This window comes from Choristoneura fumiferana, chromosome 29 (genome assembly GCF_025370935.1).
Source record: "Choristoneura fumiferana chromosome 29, NRCan_CFum_1, whole genome shotgun sequence".
In the NCBI taxonomy this organism is placed as follows: Eukaryota; Metazoa; Arthropoda; class Insecta; order Lepidoptera; family Tortricidae; genus Choristoneura; species Choristoneura fumiferana.
The window spans coordinates 1,872,635-1,893,590 of record NC_133500.1 but is presented as its reverse complement, the minus strand read 5'-3'; the positions used below and the strand labels follow the sequence as shown (position 1 = coordinate 1,893,590).

Sequence of the window (20,956 nt, the reverse complement as noted above, 5' to 3'; positions counted from 1 at the left end):
GATTCCGATTCCGAAAAAATGACAGTTTTGCGACGTTTTTTTCGTACATCCAGTATGGGCGTGACAAAACTGACTCGTAAAATTTTTACTTTTTTTTGAAAACGCCCAATAATGTATGTTTGCACCCCATAAAATCATACTTTGAATAAGTAACTCACGACACTTACAATGGCAACAAGCTATAGGTACTTAATTACTAAAAAGTTGACTGACGGGGTAGAGTCGAGGAAACAGTCGTGTTTCAGGGTGAAAGCTTTTCAATAGTTATTTGTGTCACAAGGGAGCAAAATGGTGTATTTACGGCGAGGGCGTACATTGAATCCAGAATGTAGCGAAGAATTCTACAAAGTAGAATCCTGAGCGTAATGAGGGATTCAAGTGTTAACGCCCAAGATGAAAATAATTTTGCTCCGAGTGGCTCATACAACTTTTCACACCGAGCATTAAGAAACTTGAAAAAAACAAATATTAAATATTATTAAAGATCAACCAGCATAGAAAATTGCGTGGCGTTATCAACTTCAAAAAATGGCATTTGCAATAAAATACTTAGAAAAGCCTTGAACAGAAAAGTTGCACTTTGCTCCCTCTCGTCAGGGAGGAAAAGTTACTTTTCTGAAGGAGAGGTGTGAAAAATTTATTTCACCATGATCTGTTAGGCAGATTTGCAGTGAAAAGGTCCCATCATGGTACGCGATTAAGTTTATTCGTCTGTATAAATAATACTCACATTTTTTTCATCGATATGGCCTTTCTACAATTATAACAGATATAATTTAAAAATTAAAAACACGCTAATGGTAAATCAAAATGATAAACCTGCCTGACTGCTCCATCATTAGGCCTTGAAATAATTCTTGATTAAAGTCCACTTTAAAACTTTTTATGCTATCAGCGCTTCGGAAAGACCATCATTGCCGAGAACAATGTGCCGCAAGAAACTTGGCAGAAAGTATTTTTTTCCAAACAAAAAAAAAATAAGGGATCGCACAGGATATGTCTAAGTACATATGCTAACATATGTTATTTAAAATGTAATAAATATTTACTTACCAAAACCTGTTCCAAACAAAACATGGTTTATGATTTAGTTCAACCTGAATCATATGTCACACGTTGTCGGTGTAATTTTTACACGGTTTTATTTACTTAAATAAACTTTCGTGATTTTCTTGTCAAAATACCACAAACATGACGCTAAAAAATATTACTCGTGTGTTTTACAAAACAATATTACTCGTGTGTTTTACAAAACAATATTACTCGGGTGCTGGCACGGCTCATTCCTCGGTCAACGTATTGGCATTGCCATAAAACGAGGAAACGCAGGCAGCCTTATGGGCACCCTGCCCAATAGCAGCGACTTTAAAGAGTTCTATTTTTATTTATTTTTGTTAATTATTGTATATATTACGTGTTCTTTATTAAATACATGTTTTACTTGTGTTTTTAGCGTGGTAAATAAGTCCCGTTTGTGGTATTTTGACTATAAATAGATACAGTCAGCAGCACCAATATCTGCCACAACATAGCGTGCATAAATATCTGATGCAACTCTATTTAGGACCGGTAGGACGTGTCAGATACTTGTGCAATCTCCGCTGTGGTAGATTCTATATATTAATGCATATGACTGTACTAGCTGTTGCCCGATACATCACTTGCGCGGCAACACAAATTATAACAGAATGGCTAATTCATATAGGTCAGTGAACTGAAATTTGGAATCTAAATGATGAATACAGTAACCAATAAAAATCTTGTTCTATAACATAAATATGTTTTTACTATAGGTATCTGTTTAGTTTATATACCTGATCAACTTGTCGCAGAACCTGAAAAACGATATTTGTCATGTTAGATACTTAAGGACTCTATACGTCAAAGTTGTCGAACCGCCGGTATAATCCGCTGATGGTGTAAAAAGGCCCTGACTCTTGGCATGCCTCGCCCCTATATATAGGGTTGGATTAACCACATCGGATGAACCACAACACACAATTAACTCAAAGTCACTCAGAGGGCTATGGAGAGGTCTATGGTCGGGGTTTCTCTTCGGGATAGAATCAGAAATGATGATATCCGTAGTAGAATTAAGGTTACCGACATAGCTCAAAGAATTGCGAAACTGAAGTGGGAGTGGGCACTTTGCTCGCAGGGCTGATGGCCGATGGGGTCAGAACGTTCACGAATGGCATCCGCGGACCGGGAGACGAGCTGTCGGTAGGCCTCCAACAAGATGGAGCGACGACCTGGTTAAGAGCCCCCCCCAGCCCAGCCCAGCCCAGTACCTCGTCCCTTGTTCATCTAATTTAGTATTAGTATTTTAGTATTTATTTATTTGGCAAAAAACATAAAATACATAAGGCCTTATTCTAATAAGTCAACACCCTGGTAGGGTATAGCCACATTTATAATTTACAAGAAGCACTACGGATCAAAAACGCAACTTTGCAACTATAATGGGATCAGCCATTACGATGCTTGTAATTAGGTTTGGTTATAATAAAATGTAACGGAAAAAACAATACGAATTTCTATTTCTCATACAAAACTTAAAATTAATCTTATTTTATTTTGTTACATTGAATATGAACGAAAATTAATTATAAGCATCAAAATAGCTGCCCCCATTATAGTCGCATAGTTTTATTTTGTTTGAGTGTGTTGTTTGAAAATTAGAACGAAACTAATTTTGTATGAAAATGCGATCAGCGGCGAGCGTACTGGCGACTCTTAAGATTTTGAGATCGCGGTGGATGCGGAAAGCACAAGACCGATCTGAGTGGAGAGCCTTGGGGGAGGCCTATATATGTCCAGCAGAGGACGTCTTTCGGCTGACATGATGATGAACCACATCGGGGCCCCTAGGTAATGCAAATTCTCGGGGCCCCTTTTTAGCCATTTGAAGATCATCAACTCTTTTCAAGTTCAATCAAATCAAATCGTCGAAAGGATGCATATTTTCTAATTGAATTTTCACTCTATGTAACATCTTAAATATTTTTTAAGTGTGCGGGGCCCCAAGGCAGTTGGCTATTCTGTCTAATGTCTGTGCGGTCCCTCTGACACACTATTTCATACGAGAGCGAGGGAGACGGTACGATACGAACTTCGAGTTTCGAGTTTCGTAGTAGCCCTGCAGTCTCTATACAGTCAGAACCAATATCTGATACAACAAAGCGTTCATAAATACGACACGACTACATAGTGAAATAAATCACACTCTCATCTTAAATCGATTTTAGCTTGACATGTTTCGGGCTAATTCCTAGTCCTCTCGAACTTGTCGAGCTAAACTAGATTTAAGACATAAGTATTTCCGGGTTAAATTCAGTATGCACTCATGAGTCCCACAGTAGTTTCATGTTAATAACGGTAGTTTAATGTTAAAAGTTACAACACTATTATGTCTCATACGGCTCTATTTCTAGGGCCAGATATTTTTGCACGCTCCGCTGTAGCAGATAATACACGTGCTGTGACTGTTCGTAGGCTGTGACACGAAAATTACAAGTGCTACAAATCGACATAATTGTTAATTTTCTGGTTCAAGAAAATGCAGATTATTTGATTGATCTTTAGGGCGGTTATTCGAGCGTTTGAACCGCCTCATTTATCTGGTCACATTTTTTACGAATTGGCTGTAGATTTTGATGCTGTTTTCGATTATATGTTAGACAGTATTTCTACTTTCTTTCATTTTTAGTTCGCCTTTGTACAACTTATTATCCTGTGTTATGTTAGTGTTTTTTAACAATAAAGTTTTACAATACAACTACAATACAATTTCTGCCAGGTAACTAAAAAACTGTATCCAAATATTAGGCCATTGTTACTGAAAAGTGTCCAGAAAAATGATACGGTGGAAACACTCGAATAAATGCCCTTTAAATGTCTCTGAGTCTTCTGATAAGGCCCATAGTGAGCGACAAATTAATATAGTGTTAAACAATAAGAATAAGTTAAACTTACGAGTCCGGAATCTAGATCGTAGGAGCGCTTTTTAAAGCAAACCGGTTCCGGTTTAATCTGCAAAGAAATATAATTAAGAAGGTGCCGTCAGGTTGAGAGGACCAAAAATGAATGAAATTACTTTACCTATAAATAAACCGGCCAAATGTGAGTCGGATTCGCTCATCAAGGTTCCGTAGGAATTTTTAGAGACTTATATTACGCAAAAAAACAGCCGTAGCTGTGTCTAAAAAAATCCAGTGTTAACATTGACATCCACGAGTATGTAGGTACCTTACGGCACTAGACTGGTTGTTTGAAACAAATGGCGCGGCGCATCAATCATCAATATTACTGGCCCTTTATGCAGTAACACGTATTTTGTATCTAGAGTGGGCGAAATTATCTAAGATACATACCCCGCGTTTGTGATAGCTTGATCTTCTTAAAACGTCATGTTCGTTGTGAACTGTACTGTTCTGAAACACAGAAATCAACTTAAATTACATGCAGTTTATCTGCTCAAACAGTAAATAAGTTTTTAGTAAAAAAAACATCTTTAATACAATCTTTTTTGCTGACTGTACTTGTATTTTACTTGCATTGTCATCCAAACTGCATTCGCATACCAAATTTCAAGTCGATGCCATCCGTTCATTAAGAGTTCTGTCCTGCGGAGACGATCCTGGCTGGATTACCAGGATGTCACTACCAGATTATCGTATTGTCACGCAATTTACATAAATAGGTACGCCAAATTTCAAGTCCGACTGCTGGAAGTTGGTCGAATTTAACTTGCAAGATTTGACTACAGATAGACAAGTGGACAGGTGAAAATAAATAGAAGCTTGTAACAGATCCTTAGAAAGTAACTGCTGTCTCAGTTTAGACCCTGACGATGGAATGAGACGGCTAATTTTAGTGGCCAGTTGCTATGCAAAGTCTAGTAGATAATATCAAATATGTTTTTATTTCCGAGTAACAGCTACGACCGAAGCCCTCTCGTTCTGAGGCCTGTGTCTTGTAGTGAGACATATAGGATGGGATGGTGTTGATGATTATTACCGAGTCATCGCCAAATGCTGCTGAAATGACGCACAGAATTATAAACAGATTGGTGACAGGCATACTTTGCTGCCTCGCCGAATGTAAAGAAATAACAGGCAATAAATAATATCATTATGATTATGATTATATACCTAGCTTGATAATTAAATTATTGTCGACATTGCAACTGCAACAATCGATTTTGGACGCTATATTGTCAATTACAGCTGCAGAATTAGGGACATAAGCTATTAGGGGTTAAACATGTGTATTAAAATTAGTGACGCCAGAAAAAGAAATATGAGTACGATTAAGTAGGCTTATTACATCAACAGTAGATATATGATATATCTATAAGTATGCGCAGTAGAACTAAGGTTGCCGACATAGCCCGAAGAAATGCGAGACTGAAGTAGCAGTGGGCGGGGCACATTGCTCGCAAGACTGATGGCCGATGGGGCCAGAAGGTTCTCGAATGAGTCCGCGGACCGGGAGACGAGCTGTCGGTAGGCCTCCAACATGATGGAGCGATGACCTGGTTAAGATCGCGGGATCGCGGTGGATGCGGAAAGTACAAGACCGGTCTGTGTGTAAATATCATTTCTTCTTATAACTTAGGATAATATAATGAAGCCTAAGGTCGGACTTGGCTAGTTCTCATATACGAATTATAATATCATTTTGTATTCAGCACTGTTTAAATACCCGTAGATTACTTTTGAATTATTTAAATCACATTCCATTAAATAGTAGATTGTTCAACAAGGGAGGAAAAGAACCAATATCATACGAGATAGCTAAATTGGGACCCGAGCATAGCGAGGGTGCGAAATTGCGAATATTTCGAGTGTGATATTGGTGTTTTTCCCGAATTAAACAGTCTGCTTTTGATTTCGACTACAAGGAAAGTAATTATACCTACATCAAAATACGTTTGTAGTTTTTGAGTAAAATGCCTGTAATTACGGACGGACAGAACGAAACTATTGCGTTCCGTTCCGGATTCCGTTCTTATAATTTTAACTACGGAACCTAAACGGTAGAATTTTAATATATTGTACCAAAGAGTTAGGCTGTATAGGCTGTGTACACGTATACCATTTTCCTACGGAACTATGGCCCGAGCGCTCAATCTGAGAAGAGGCCTCTGCCCAGCATTAGGACGTACAGTTACCAGCACCAATATCTGACACAACAAGCGTGCATAAATATCTCATACGACTCTATTTCTAGGGCCGGAAGGACGTGTCAGATATTTTTGCAAGCTCCGCTGTGGCAGATATTAATGCTGGTGACTGTACATAGCCTGGTACGTAAGCTGGATAATGGTGAAGTAGGTTTTATGAAACTTTAATAGTTCCGATCCCTGAGGCCAAGATGTCAGGAATTATTCTGGCATGTCCGTAAATAAAATAAAAAAACGTTTGTTTGGTATTTTTTATTTCATTATTGTTTTTAAAATATAAATTGGAGGGTGAAAACTTGAGTTTATTTCAGAGACTTTTCTTGGTGCAGGCAGTATTCCCTGACTTTGGTGAACATGCAAAGTCTCTTCTTACGACCTCCTGGAGTGTCAGGATAGATTATCTGTAAAGATACGAAGAAAAAGTTAACCACAACGTTAATTATCTCATTGGGAGCGAGCACGATGACAGAGGGCCTACTCCGAAATTCGAAAATTGAAGTTCGTATCGTACCGTCCCTCTCGCTCTCGTATTAAATAGCCTAAGTGTCAGAGGGACGGAACGACACGAACTTCGTTTTTCGTATTTCGGCGGTGGCAACTGGTTACCTAATGATTCGCCGACAATTTTTACGCAGATTTTTGATTGGCATACGCCATAAACCTAATATTACGCTAGTAATATTATGTTTATGGCATAGGTACGCTTCGCCGAGTGACGGTACGCCGATGAATTTATTGTCAACCTTTAGCAGACTATTTAGTTTGCTTATATGATATGAGTCAGTAAGCACAATAATATCTGTCTAAACGTTTTCCTTTTCAATTTATTTTATCCTGTGTTCCGAATATTTGCAAATAATTGAAATAAATAATGTCTCTTGTAAATAAAGGCCCTGCCATACCCCCCCAAATTTTTAAATGCAAAACTTTGCGTGTGTGTGTGTGTGTGTGTGTGTGTGTGTGTGTGTCTTTGTTACTCCTTCACGCTAAAATAGTTAGACAGATAAATTTGGATGAAATTTGAAGCTGAACGTCTGGAATAACACGTAGGCTAACCTTTATCCCGATATTCCCACAGGATCAGGAGAAATAATCTATATTTTAACCGCTGGGCTTAGAGTCATATCACTTTTGTTTTTAATGCGACGTCAATGAAAACGACAGTGTAATTTTGGCAATTCCATGAGAATTTGTTGAAGTCTCGGAATTCATTTTCGACTAGCCGTTACCCGCGACTCCGTCCGCGTAGAACTATCCCGCTGAAACTATGCAATTTTCCGGGAAAAAAACTATCCTAATGTCCTTCCCGGGACTCAAAATACAGATATACCGAATTTCATCTAAATCTGTTCAGTGGTTTAGATATGATGAAGTAAAAACAAACAGACTTACAAACTTTTACATTTATTATAGTAGTGGGATTGCTGGATCTAATGGATTGCGGGTAAAGTTTACACTGAAATAAATGGTTATTACTATGTAGACCTGCCTGCCTTGTGTTCCCCTCTATCATACATATACAGAAAACCATTCGCCAGATATTAGTACAGAACCCAACGCGCGTAGCCCGACACGCAGTTGACCGGTACACACGGTTGGGACACACTTACCTGCTTCTCTTTTCCATTGTCTTGCATATCACCACCATCAACATCAGCATATTGGTCCTGCAAACAAATGCAGTATTAGCAAACTTATTTTATCACTATCTTCTCACCACCACAATATTTCAGGATTTATTTCAGGGCCATCGCGTAGAACCCTTTTGGTTAGGTTAGGGCAGGTTAGTTTTATAAAAATCCTGAAATAATTACAGTTTCAGAAATATCGATGGGTATCGTATGTTGACGTAAGGGCCAAAGTGCAATTTTAACGTAAAAGGGCAATTTTGATACTTTTACGCGTTAAATCCCGGTTTTTTTAAACTGTATAACTATTTAGGTCCTAGACGTCAAAAAACACTGTTATTGAATTATTTTTCGAGTTTTCATTGACGTAAAATGGCCGAACTAGATGCAATTTTAACGTAAAAGGGCCAAACGTACGTTTGATACTTTTACGCGGTAAATCCTGGGGCGGTTTTTTTTAATCTGTAGGCATAACTGCCATTTAGGTCCTTGTACGTCAAGCGGAACGCCACTACCCCGATACTACTTCGTAATGTGATTGTATTACTTTTTTTTAATTTCTCCAAGTATCTTGGGTAACGTATTTTAAATGTATTAATTGTGGTTGAAGGACAGTACTATTAGCTAATGTGCCAAATTTCAGTAGTCTCGGATACACCATCTCTGTTACGACAGTTTTTGACTTTGAGAGCCCGTCCTGTAAAGTAAGGATTTTACACTTAAGCCCTTATACGTAGGGCCCAACTTAAGCCCTTATACGTAGGGCCCATCGATATTAAACAGTTGCGAAATGAAAACTTGCGAAATAAATCAGGTTGCCAAACGTTAGTTGCGAAACATTAGAGAACCCATTGACGTATTTAGTACCAGGATGGCAGGAGTCAGGATTGAATTCTTAGCGGTGGACTACTATAGGTAAATTAGTGTCAGACGTACCTATGTATGTATGTATTTAAATACTTTATTGTACGTAAAACACAAAAATAATACAAAAGAAAACAACAAAACAAAAGAGTACAAAGGCGAACTTATCCCTAAAAGGGATCTTTTCAAGCTTACCTAAACAGGAAAGGAAAACTTAAAGATAGGCGAACATTGCAGTAATTTATGCACAGCAAACGTCCTATGTTATATTTTTTTAAATATAACGGACGGACTAAAGATATATTTTTAGGAATCTAGTCTATTGTAGCACTTGTAATGTTAGTGTGTACAGGGGTTTTTTGTTAGTGTTAATCAAATCAAATATCTAATTACCGCGTCTTCTCTTAACGAGTCCATGTCTCCAGATTTCTAAAAGCAAATGCATTTTCATTAGAATAAACTTTGTCGACTGGCGTAGACGAAATTGCAAGTCTCTAATTGCATTTTTTTAACTATACGTGGTTTGGATAGGTAGTAACTAAATGTAAACAAAACAACGTCAATAAAATTGGTGTCTTAAATATTGAAATTCTCCCATTAAACTATCTAAACATTTACATTTCTGTATTGAAATACACTAGTCTAGTTTGAAATGTTTAAAATCCTTGAATTTACCAAATCTGGCATACGCATGGCATATTGTTTGTTTACATTTAGTTAAATACTTATCCAAGCCAAGTATAAGTAGTACTTAATTTTTTAATAAAGTTTTGAAACTTATATATAAGATATTTAAGGATTTACTCTATAAATATAAGTAGAAACTTTATTTTTTATTTATATAAATTATATATAAGATATTTAAGGATTTACTCTATAAATCATACACTGTAGAAACGCGATTACTTGTAGTTCATTCAATAGAATAAAAATCTCTCTAAAAAGTCTTCTCTAATTAGTGCGGCGGATCGTATGTCATGAGTGTTTGAATGATAAGAAAAAAAGAAGAAGAGGTTTTCTATCACGTCACGTTACATATTTAAAATAATTATGTAGGTACCTAGGTATTTGTTTTCGTGTACTACCGTTTCGTACAATTTTTTTTCCAAATGTTTCATTTCCCAAGTACTTACCTATCACTTCGAAACCAAAAAAAATTCTCAGAATATTTATATGTTTTCTTGTGGTTTTATAGAGCACAGTAGGTTAGGTTAGGTTTGTAATATGAAAGTTTATTTTTTATTTTTTTATTCGACTGGATGGCAAACGAAGAAGTAGGTCTCCTTATGGTAAGTGATCACCACCGCTCATAAACATCTGCAACACCAGGGGTATTGCAGATGCGTTGCCAACCTAGAGGCCTAAGATGGGATACCTCAAGTGCCAGTAATTTCACCGGCTGTCTTACTCTCCACGCCGAAACAAAATAGTGCAAGCACTGCTGCTTCACGGCAGGATTAGCGAGCAAGATGGTGGTAGCAATCCGGGCGGCCCTTGCCAAGTTCCGAAAATAATATGGTTTCGGAGAAATTCGATATTTGGGAAATGGAACATTTGCGAAAAATGTTTTGCCCAAGCGGTGGAGAACCATTTGTTTTAGAAATACGAAAAAAATACTTAAAAACGCGCGCGTTCTTACCAACCCATCTTGAGCCGCCACGCCTCCCCCCATCCCCTTCCCCCATATCCACGAGTGATCAGCGCTATAAGCTCGGTGCCCCCTTATGATATACGTACCTTTGCATACTTGGTTCCGGCTGTAACTATCGCACGCAACTTCGTGAAACCTTTTGACAGGGCTTGCTGTAAAAGGTATTTTAATAGATTTTTTTTAATAAAAAAGATTTTCAAATCGCCAGAGAGGATTCGAACTAGCACCTCCGGTGGCAATGCGTGAGACGCGAAAAAAAATAACGTAAGGCGATCGCCTGCATCCGTCAGTGCTTCCTACTAAGCAGTGGGTTGCGGTCGTGGGTCGCGGTCGTGTGTCACGGTCGCCAAGATCGTAATGCTGTTATTAGACAATACGACATCCAATTCTCACTACAACGGAACTTGGAGGTCCTTAGAACATTTGTAACAGATAAATGTACTAGTCTTTACCCGCAGCATCGCTCGTGAGACCCGGTAAGTAAGTCAAAAACTCGGCGTTAGGTTGCCCACAACAATTCTTTTCAGAAAATTAAGTATGTTAGGCTACTTACAGCGAACGTAACTTCATTTAGCTGAAAACAAAAAAAAAATAGATATACATATCTGATACTTACTATACTATACTTAAAAGGCATGTGGTTACAAAATAAAAATATAATACAAAAGAAAAATATATACAATTATTTCAGTCAGCACTGCTCTTCTTGTAGATAGGTTAAAAAAATACACTGGCCTGAGACTCGTAGGACAAGTAGGAGGGAAACAAGGCAGTGTGTTAGGAAGCTGCGGAGCGTCCAGTAGCGCCAGCGATCTGCTCCGAGGCAGCAGAGCGGAGAGGAAGTGGAGATGAAGACTTGGATTCAGCAGGAAAAAGGAAGGGCTGGAATGAAACACCCTGCTTTACTGCTTGCTTGCAGCACCCATCCAAGCCTCGTTTTAGTGTCGGACCAGCGAAAGAGAGCTAAACGAGAGGATTAGGTTTTACAAAATGTACCTACTCAAGAAATAAATGTTAGAAATAGATATAATAATATTTACAATACCTGCAATAGTGGCAGCCCTTATATTATAAGTAGTAGTCAGTGAAATAGCTATCACCGAGTGAATAATTAGTATTTTCTTGTAAAGAAAATCTAATTTCGAATTAATTTCAAATAGTAGAGCCAATGACAGGAAAAAACAAAAGAGTATCAATAATTTAGAATTTAGATTTTTTTTCTTCTGTAAGCGGCCAGTTGCGCACCGCAGAGGTTTGCCATGTTACAAATTTTGAACATTAAGAAAAAGTGGTGACGCTTATTTTTCATCTTTTGGGTTACTTATACTTTTATTAGTGTCGCACGTTGCAGAACATTCTTAACAATGCAAGAAAATTATACAGTTTCTCTAGAATTAAAACCAAGTTACCATCTAGGAAGTTTCCTGTCGGAATTTTTCATAAATATCACATATAATCAAGACTTCTGTTGAAAGAAACAACTAGTTACAGAAGTAATGCATATATGGATTTCTGTCGTATTTTATAGGAAAAGTTCGTATTTCTCGTGCTCTCTCTATAGCTTCAGTACAGTACAGCCGTTTTGACACTTCACACTAAATAATAAAGTTCCTTAATAATGGATATGATAGTGCTACTCATTTACTTATTTAATCAGTGATACATGATTTTATTACTTTTTATACTAAATTAAAAATTTGGAGCATTTCAGAATTTTGTTTAAATAAATTTATGTACCTACGAAACTGTGTCTGAAATTTACTTTAAACATTCTTGTGAAGGAAACCCTCTAGCAAACTGATGATGATGATGATGATGATCCGACCGATTTCGGCCATGGCGACCACTTCTACTCCTAGTTAATTGTTAGCAAACTAGGTAAGTAGCAGACGTCTCCGAAGTTATACAATGGTGTGTGTGTGAAGTTTTCAATCTAAGCTGGGTTCGCTTGGGAACTACAACCGAACCTATCTTATACTAAAAATAGACCTGTGCTGCAGCGGGGCGTAGATAAACCGGAGAGGATGATGGTGATAATGATTAGAAGCATATAAACGTACCAGTTGAACTTTCGGATCTTGGTCTGATAATGTTCTCACATCGGATAACTGAAGGAATAAAATACGAAATTAGACATGAAATAGCCAATTTAGAAGTATAATGAAAACTTATAACTATATATTCAAATTCAAAATTCAAATCATTTATTCAGAAAACAGGCGGCAATGGGCACTTTTATACGTCATTTTTTAAACTACCAGCGCTTTCGGAAAGACAATCATTGCCAAGAAGTATGCGCCGCAAGAAACTTGGCAGAAAGTCATTTTTTTTCAAAATAAAATAATTACAAATAAAATACTTAAAAACTACAGTATACAATTAAAGAAAAAATACAAAATAATAACTGTATTATTGATGGGGTCGTATGGGGTCCCTTAGTTACAAAACTAAACACTAACTATATCTACGTTCAGTGGAAGTGTAGAATGCTTCCACCGTCATAAATAAAAATAAAAAAACTGAAATATACATTTCAGGTGAAGTAACCATTAAGCTATTGGATTCCGAAGGCAAGCTCACGTCTGCCGCCCCCAAAGTTAGCTCACACGCACTCATATCAATCATGTCATGCTCTGAAAGCAGAGCGTACCTATACCAAGCCAGACTGCCAAATTACCAAACGCTTTAGGAGTAGAAGATTGCTCGAAGAACTGATGGCAGTTGAGCACAATGTGTTTTTAATTGGCTACCAAGAAAATTAAATTAAAAAAATTAAATTAAATTAAAAAAGTCCCCCCTTACGCCCTTACTTACGCCTAATACATCTTTCAGTTTCGCATATAATAATCCCATGCTACCCTGAAATTTAAAACAACCACATGTTACTTATATTAACAGACTTAAAATGCGAATGAACTACACCTATTGCTGATCTAATTTATTTATTATAGACCACCTTTGTAACAACTAACAAAAAGGAAGAATCAGCGAGATTGGTACTACTCGTACTACGAGATTTCAAAAAACATACATTTAAGATAGTTTATTTACCTACACGTTTCTTGATAACAATCCACTGTAAAAAGTACAGTTAAATTGGACTGAATTTAGACCCACTTCTTTCTTCATAAGTCTGTTAAAAAATTGATCGGTGCTGGTATTTTAATACGATAACGAATACATTTTAGGGACGAATACATGCATGCTAAATTTGTATGTATAAGCGACACTCGACACAATGCTACAGGGTGCCATGACCCATAGCTTAGTATAAACTCAGTCGCGTGACGCGTCTGTCAGTGCTTCATATTCACGGAAAACAGTGGGTCGGCGGTCGTGTGTCGTGTGTCGCGGTCGCAGGTCGCGGTTGCCATCATCGCACGCAATGTCACCCTAAGAGCTAATCCCTGCTTATAATATTATAAATGCGAAAGTAACTGTCTCTCTGTCTGTTACGCTTTCACGTCTAAACCACTGAACCGATTTTGATGAAATTTGGTATATAGGTAGTTTGAACCCCAAGGATCAACAGAGGATACCTTTTATTCCGGTAGAGGGTGCCACCGCGCGATAACCTAGATCCGCGCAGACGAAGTCGCGGGCATAAGCTAGTGATGTAATAAAGTCGTCTAAAATATTATACCTTTAAGATACTTACGGATAAAACTACGTCGAGATACTGAAAGAAATATAATTGTAATATTTGAGTTGGAAGTATCTTATAAAATTAATGATTTTATTTATTTCACGGCTCATGAACTAAATCGAATAGAGATATTTTGACTTTTTAAACACGAGTCTTAAATTTAATGCTTTGATGATTGATGAATCTTAGGTATTATTTTTCAAAGAACAATTAAGATAAAATATGCCATTAATAAATGCGCTGCTATGTTTTGGCTGAAAATTTTACTTACCAACTGGAAATAATTGTTATTTTTAGTGATTAAAGTTGTAGTTTATATCTATTTTTAATGGATTATCTAATAATATAATTATTAATAACAATATAATTAATAATTTAGAACTTTGTCAAATGTAGAGTTAAGTACGTTTCCAAAATTAAAAGTTAAAGAAAGAGTACCAAAAAGTTATAAAACGGAATAAATGTAAGACTTACATCTCTTTCGGAGTCTATCCACATATTTGTTTCCTGAAAATGAAAAACACTTTATTGACTTCATCCGTACTGAATTGCGTAAACTTTGTATTTTTTCTGATATGTAATGTAACTAATTTACTATGGGGCTTTCTAATTAATTTTGTTTATTTGTATTTTTTTGTACCTAGTCTGTACCTAATATAAAGTTGGGCAAAGGCCTCCTCTTTCTTCGCCATTCTTCCCCATCCTGAGCATGCACCTGCCAATCGAGCTGAAAAGATTGCTCGCTAATCCTGCCGTGAAGCAGCAGCGTGCTGTTGTGTTTCGGTGTGGAGAGCAAGACAGCCGGTGAAATTACTGGCACTTGAGGTATCCCAAGTGGCGAGTTGTCGTTCATTGTGGCGTTCTAAGGGGGAGGCCTTTGTCCAGCAGTGGACGTCTTCCGGCTGATGATGATGATGATGATGAGGTATCCCATCTTAGGCCTCTAGGTTGGCAACGCATCTGCAATCCCCCTGGTGTTGCAGTTGTCTATGGGCGGTGGTGATCTCTTACCATCAGGAGACCCACTTGCTCGTTTGCCATCCAGTTGAATAAAAAAAAAGAGCTCAGGTCGTCCCGCTATCTCCTCTCGGTTCTATTATAAATTTGTATATATACTCGTTTTTATCATGGCTGGCAGTTCAATTGAATCTTCAGGATTTCCTAAAACTATTCATTCTGCAGAACGTACCTCATTTCAGATATCTCATTACCTCAGCGGCCTTAGCCGCTAGCCTTTTTAGCGTTAAAATTAACGAACACACTAACAAAGTATCGCATTTGTAATAAATAACTAATATTATTATGTACAACTAACTACTACCATTATTTTGTCCGCAATTTTCTTTGCGTTTCACAGAAAATTTCTTGCTGTTGTTTTAGAGATCTCATCCCCTCGTAGTTTTCCTTTATGTTTATAAGTAGTTTTGTCTCTTTCGATTTTGCCCTAAAACAACTAAAGACGCTTAAATTTTTTATAAATTAAACCCAAACGGGATACTTACTTTTTTCAAATTATTCATTATCTCGCTTACTACATCCTGGATTTTTTTCTAAAACAAACACAAGGATTTTATAACATACCTAAGTGAAATTTTATAGTTGGGGAACGTTCTTACCTGCGTTAGAACAATATACAAAAAAAAACAGCCTACAGGCGCTACAGCGGCACTGTATACCTTCCGCCGCCTAACTGTGCCTAAAAGTTCATTGCCCCGACTAGTACCACAAAAACTATAAAGGTATAATTCCAATAATTGAATAGGCACTATACCGTTAAGCGATTCGAATAAATCCGGGAGTAACGTAAAGACGTCGCATAAAAAATGTATCTCAAAAATGCGTCAAAACTGAGTATTAAGTAATGAACTTTTAGGCAGCTTTATATGGCGCGTGGTATAGCGTCTCGGCCATGTTCGCCGCTCACGGCACGGACTTCCACGCCATCATGAGGAGGCGCTGTGCTCCATTGCTGGCGCGCCAGCGCGGCAGCCCCAACACCATCTTGGACGCGTTAGTTGGCAGGTGGGATTCCCCATTGTTGCGCTCACAAATTACTGTACTTACGAAAGCCGAATTGACAGGACCAATGCGCTAAAAAAAATGTTAAATTAATAACAGAATAAGCAAAACTTAAGTGCTGTGGATATCGTAATTATTTATATATTATCAAGGACCACCATCATCCCAGCCTACATACGTCCCACTGGGCACAGGCCTCCTCTCAGAACAAGAGGGCTTGGGCCATAGTTCCCACGCGGGCCCAGTGCGGATTGGGAACTTCGCACGCACCATTGAATCGCTTCGCAGGTTTGTGCAGGTTTCCTCACGATGTTTTCCTTCACCGCAAAGCTCGTGGTAAATCTCAAATGTAATTACGCACATAATTTCGAAAAACTCAGAGGTGCGAGCCGGGGTTCGAACCCACGACCCTCTGCTTGAGAGGCGATAGGTCAAACCACTAGGCCACCACAGCTTCAACCAGCCGTATTGCCTATCGCAATCAAATGACAGTTTTTGTATGCGAAATCTGTCATTTGATTGCGATCGCGAGCGTCAGAAACATTACGCAATACGGCCTCTGTCAGTACTACTACCATGAGTTTACAGTGACCGTACTCGATAGCGACGGCGTAAATTATTTATAGAGGCGCTGTACAATTCTCCATACAAATAATTTACGCCGTCGCTATCAAGTACGGTCCCTGTAAACTCATGGTAGTGGTACAGGTCTTAACCGCCTTTACGACACCCGCGGGAGCCGGGAGCAGAAAGATCTGTCCTATTATGAACAGGACATTTTGTGACTAGAAGTTCCACAGTTAAGACTATTCCAAAGTTAGACGTTTGCTTGCTCTATTGCTCCCCATCTTATAAAAAAAGTTATTAAAATAAAATGTATACGTACAATCTGAAAAACACAATACGTTTGTTATTCGCTGTTTAGTGTAATTATTTATAAAGTTAAGAAAGAAATGTTCTGTTTACCTGAATAACAGTCACATATATTAACTAGTTATTGCTACTTCCTCTGCATCCCATGGTTAGTAAACACATTCCCGTGATATGGTAACCTGTTCATCATCCCACACCATACGGGTTTAACTTAACAACATTAGTTCAGCGACTTTTAAAAATAATGAAGTCCTTGAATTTTCCCTTTTTCATAAAAATTAAATACTACCATCAATTTACGCCATCCTATACCACGCGCCATATAAATTTGCCTAAAAGTTCATTACTTAATACTCAGTTTTGACGCATTTTTGAGATACATTTTTTATGCGACGTCTTTACGTTACTCCCGGATTGTGTTCGAATCGCTTAACGGTATAGTGCCTATTAAATTATTAGAATTATACCTTTATAGTTTTTGTGGTACTAGTCGGGGCAATGAACTTTTAGGCAAAGTTAGGCGGCGGGAAGTATAGAACACAACTGACGTCACCTGTCACGCTACAAATATCAAGCATTTTGCTTTACATTGCTTTTTCGAATAAACTTAAAAGTGTAATAAAAATTAAAAAACTATTTTGTTGTTCAGTTTGACGATTATGATCTATGTTTTAATTATTTGCTCGTATTACAGCAGGGCTACAACGAAACTCGAAACTCGAAGTTCGTGTCGTATCGTCCCTCTCGCTCTCCTATTAAATAGTACAAGTGTCAGAGGGACCGAACGACACGAACCTCGAGCTTCGAAGTTTGTAGTAGCCCTGCTGGCCACACACGGTATACGCCTACAACTGGGTACAGTCTTCTTGTCAGAACGAGAGCTTTGGTCGTCGCTTCCACCGCCTGGGGTAGAGCAGCGTAGGAGCGGTCGCTCTAGGCACCAGATGGCAAGAGGCGCCATTTTCCAGTTGCCAGTGCAAAATAAAATGATGGTGGCATCTTTTGAGAGGCGCGGAAGTGGAGTAGACACTCGCTCTACCTTGATCTAGAGCTAGAGCTGGCGCTGGTAGCTCCCACGCGGGACCAGTAAACGTATGTATGAAAATAACTTACCACGTTCGAATCACTCGACAAAAGCTTTTTCGCACCCTGGAATTGAAATAAAAAGAAAAGTGTTATTGTTTATAACTTAATTGTATTAGTTAAACTCTTGCTATTTTAAAAGACAAATTAGCAATGCCTTCTTTGTTTATTCATCAGCCGGAAGACGTCCACTGCTGACCGCAGGCCTCCCCTAAGGGGCGTTCTAAGGAACGCCACAATGAATGACAACTCGCCATTTGCATCTACCGGTTGCCCGCAACTCTCACAATGTCGTCAGTCCATCTACTGGAGGGCCTGCCAGCGCTTCGTCTTCCGGTTTGTGGTCGCCACGCGAGGACTTTCTTCCCCTAGCGTATATCTCTTCTACGAGTGATGTGTACCGCTCATTGCCACCTTAACTTGCATATTTTTCCAGCTGTCAGGGCTATCGCGTATGAATTCGCCACTAGAGGCGCTTGTGTAGCGTGAGGTCTCCGAAATGTCAAATTAGAATAATTTTGTGAATATTTTGCAATATCTGAAATTAATTATGGCAAATATGCGTTCCGGGGCAATGAATGTCTGTGTTTTGAGACAGTTTTGTCTTTCGGAAACCTTTGTCCTCCCTTTTTTCCGAACAAAACGGGGACTATGCAACACTGTGGCATGCTCGATATTTTTATGGTACGGTTTTAAGGTGTAGGTATTCAATATGATTTTAATCTAAGCCATACTTAAAAACCTCACGCAACAGTGCGCCATCTAGTGAGACAAAAACGATAGCCCTCACTACCGTAAAGTTCACTAGCATACTTATCATCTATTAATATCTAGTAATAATTGAAATTGGTGTAGGTACGTACTCGTATAGTGTTAGACAATTTAGATATATCGTTGATGACAATCTGGCCCTAGAACAGAAGAAACAATTTTATTTTAGTTTTTGTGAACTAGCGACCCGCCACGACTTCGCGCGGGTGCAACTTTGGAAAAAAAACGGCTACATAATGATGAAGGCCATAATGAAAGGCACTTCACATTTTTCACCTCCCGTTCTCAGCAACAGTACCAGCACGAAGCCGCGGCGTGACATTAGTTACCCATGTTATATATTAGGTAGGTAGGTATATACAAACATTCCGTGAAAAATATTGAAATAAATTGAGTAATACAAACTTTATTTTATACTATTTAAAGATAAAGATATCTTTGCTTTTTGTTGTAGATCCTCTAGTTGTGTTTATTAAACGAAGTGTCTTAAATTTAAGTCGAATTAATACAGATGATGTTTGAGTTAATTTCAATGATAGAAAGAAAAATAAATTCATGATCTAGTGAAGCGTTTACAAATATACAATTTTACTCGCAAATGTGATGAAAAACTAGAATTACGAACATCGACTCATTAAAGCCCTCAGTCTTCGTCTTCGGGCTTCTAATAGACTCTCGTTCGTAATTCCTTATTTACCGCCCTTAAGACACAATGTACTATATCAACCTACCCGCTTTCTTACAAACACTACAACTAGATACACAAAAATAAAATACCGATAAAAAACAGAAATACCAACAAGACACAAAACTTACATTCTGAGCATTATTCAAGGCATCGATATTCTGAAATAAAGAAACATGTAAGAAAAAGCAAGGAACGCAAACCTGCCTCGGAAAAGGATCTGTAACTATTTAGGTACATGGCAAGGTAAAAAGCTGCCATTGACTTGCACTTCCAAAGTACATTATTACATCGTACATTAACGACCAGATGGCCTAGTGGTTCGATTCCCGTGTCGGGGCAGATATTTGTATGAAAAATACTAATGTTTGGTCTCGGGTCTTGTGTGTTTAATATATGTTTAAGTATTATATCTATCTATATAATTATATTTATCCATTGCTTAGTACCCATAACACAAGCTTTGCTAAGCTTACTTTGGGACTAGGTCAATTGGTGTGAATTGTCCCGTGATATTTATTTATTTCATTTATTTATTTATTAATAATTTTTGAATAATGTTTTGCCGTCGTATTTTCTCGTAAAAGTTTATATTTATCTTGCTTTCTCACTCACACTATCTAAAGTTTACTGAAGCTAATAGAGAAAGAAACAACGCAAATACGAACTTATCGGACAAAATACGATGGAAAAATATTAACTAGATCTGTACCTAACGTATGACTCAATCAATTTTTTTTATCGCTGATTTCATTCTTCGTTCCCCGAATGTCTATTTCCGCGAACGTCTAATTCTCCGAATGTCTATTTCCGCGAACGTTTACTTCCCCGAAGTCTCATTTAAAACAAAAAAAAGTGGATTATACTTTACTTACCGTACCCACCTGCATTATAATATATTATTTATGTTAATAATCGTATTAAAACACATTGTACAGTTACATGTATACACTACTTTATCTTCAAATAATTATTTATAGGTATATTACAAACAAAACAAACCAATCTTTGCAACAAGATTATATTAGAATAGATTAATTTATTTCCTTATCAAAAAAGTGCATTATAAATATGCAAAATGTATACAAAAAATAATAATATATGATAGTAGCAAATTACAATAAAATTTCAGTTAAATTAGAATTACAATGTCAAATTTGGATTAAATTTAAAAATAATTACAATAATTAAGTGTAAAAACGATCGATCAAATAAATAATAAAAAAATATTAAAATATCAATGCGATAAACTTAAATGTTAAATAAGAAATTTGTCCACAAAAACAGGACAAAATATGTCAATGACAGACAAACTGAACATCAAAAATGGCGTTAATTGCAAAGTTTTCTGACGCATATCATTACTCTAGGGTTATAGGGGATAATCCGGGATGGAAATACCAACCCTGTTTTTCGTGTACACGCCGATAAAAGCTCCTGTCAGTTTCTATGAGCGTGTACACAAAAAACAGGGCCGGTATTTCCATGTCAGTGTTATCCGGGCCGGGAAAGAGTGTCACCCCCAAACTAGACACATACGATACGGCTC

General features: G+C 37.6%; 2 protein-coding genes and 2 long non-coding RNA genes across 4 annotated transcripts in view; all 4 read right to left on the bottom strand.

Moving 5' to 3' along the window:
* Positions 1-5,116, bottom strand: part of LOC141444055 (uncharacterized) — a gene marked incomplete in the record, with an annotated part of 8,961 nt that extends 3,845 nt beyond the window's left edge. Inside the window, 4 exon segments of the mRNA XM_074109490.1 lie at positions 1,815-1,835; positions 3,976-4,032; positions 4,374-4,433; positions 5,020-5,116. Of these exon segments, the coding sequence (XP_073965591.1) occupies positions 1,815-1,835; positions 3,976-4,032; positions 4,374-4,433; positions 5,020-5,082 (201 nt within the window).
* A 1,308-nt stretch (positions 5,117-6,424) lies between these two features.
* LOC141444306 (uncharacterized) overlaps positions 6,425-20,956 on the bottom strand; it is a 99,401-nt gene continuing 84,869 nt past the window's right edge. The window contains exons 2-9 of the mRNA XM_074109834.1: positions 13,989-14,010; positions 13,145-13,189; positions 12,391-12,438; positions 10,884-10,904; positions 10,417-10,482; positions 9,073-9,108; positions 7,798-7,854; positions 6,425-6,588 (exon numbers count right to left, since the gene is read on the bottom strand). Of these exons, the coding sequence (XP_073965935.1) occupies positions 6,490-6,588; positions 7,798-7,854; positions 9,073-9,108; positions 10,417-10,482; positions 10,884-10,904; positions 12,391-12,438; positions 13,145-13,183 (366 nt within the window). The 5' untranslated portion in view covers positions 13,184-13,189; positions 13,989-14,010 and the 3' untranslated portion in view covers positions 6,425-6,489. The remainder of the gene's footprint in view (positions 6,589-7,797; positions 7,855-9,072; positions 9,109-10,416; positions 10,483-10,883; positions 10,905-12,390; positions 12,439-13,144; positions 13,190-13,988; positions 14,011-20,956) is intronic.
* Positions 14,443-16,068, bottom strand: LOC141444310 (uncharacterized). The gene is made up of 3 exons (XR_012453161.1): positions 16,041-16,068; positions 15,479-15,526; positions 14,443-14,483 (listed from the first exon to the last, which is right to left on the bottom strand). It is a non-coding gene; the product is annotated as an uncharacterized lncRNA (long non-coding RNA).
* Positions 17,977-19,608, bottom strand: LOC141444309 (uncharacterized). The gene is made up of 3 exons (XR_012453160.1): positions 19,539-19,608; positions 18,815-18,862; positions 17,977-18,017 (listed from the first exon to the last, which is right to left on the bottom strand). It is a non-coding gene; the product is annotated as an uncharacterized lncRNA (long non-coding RNA).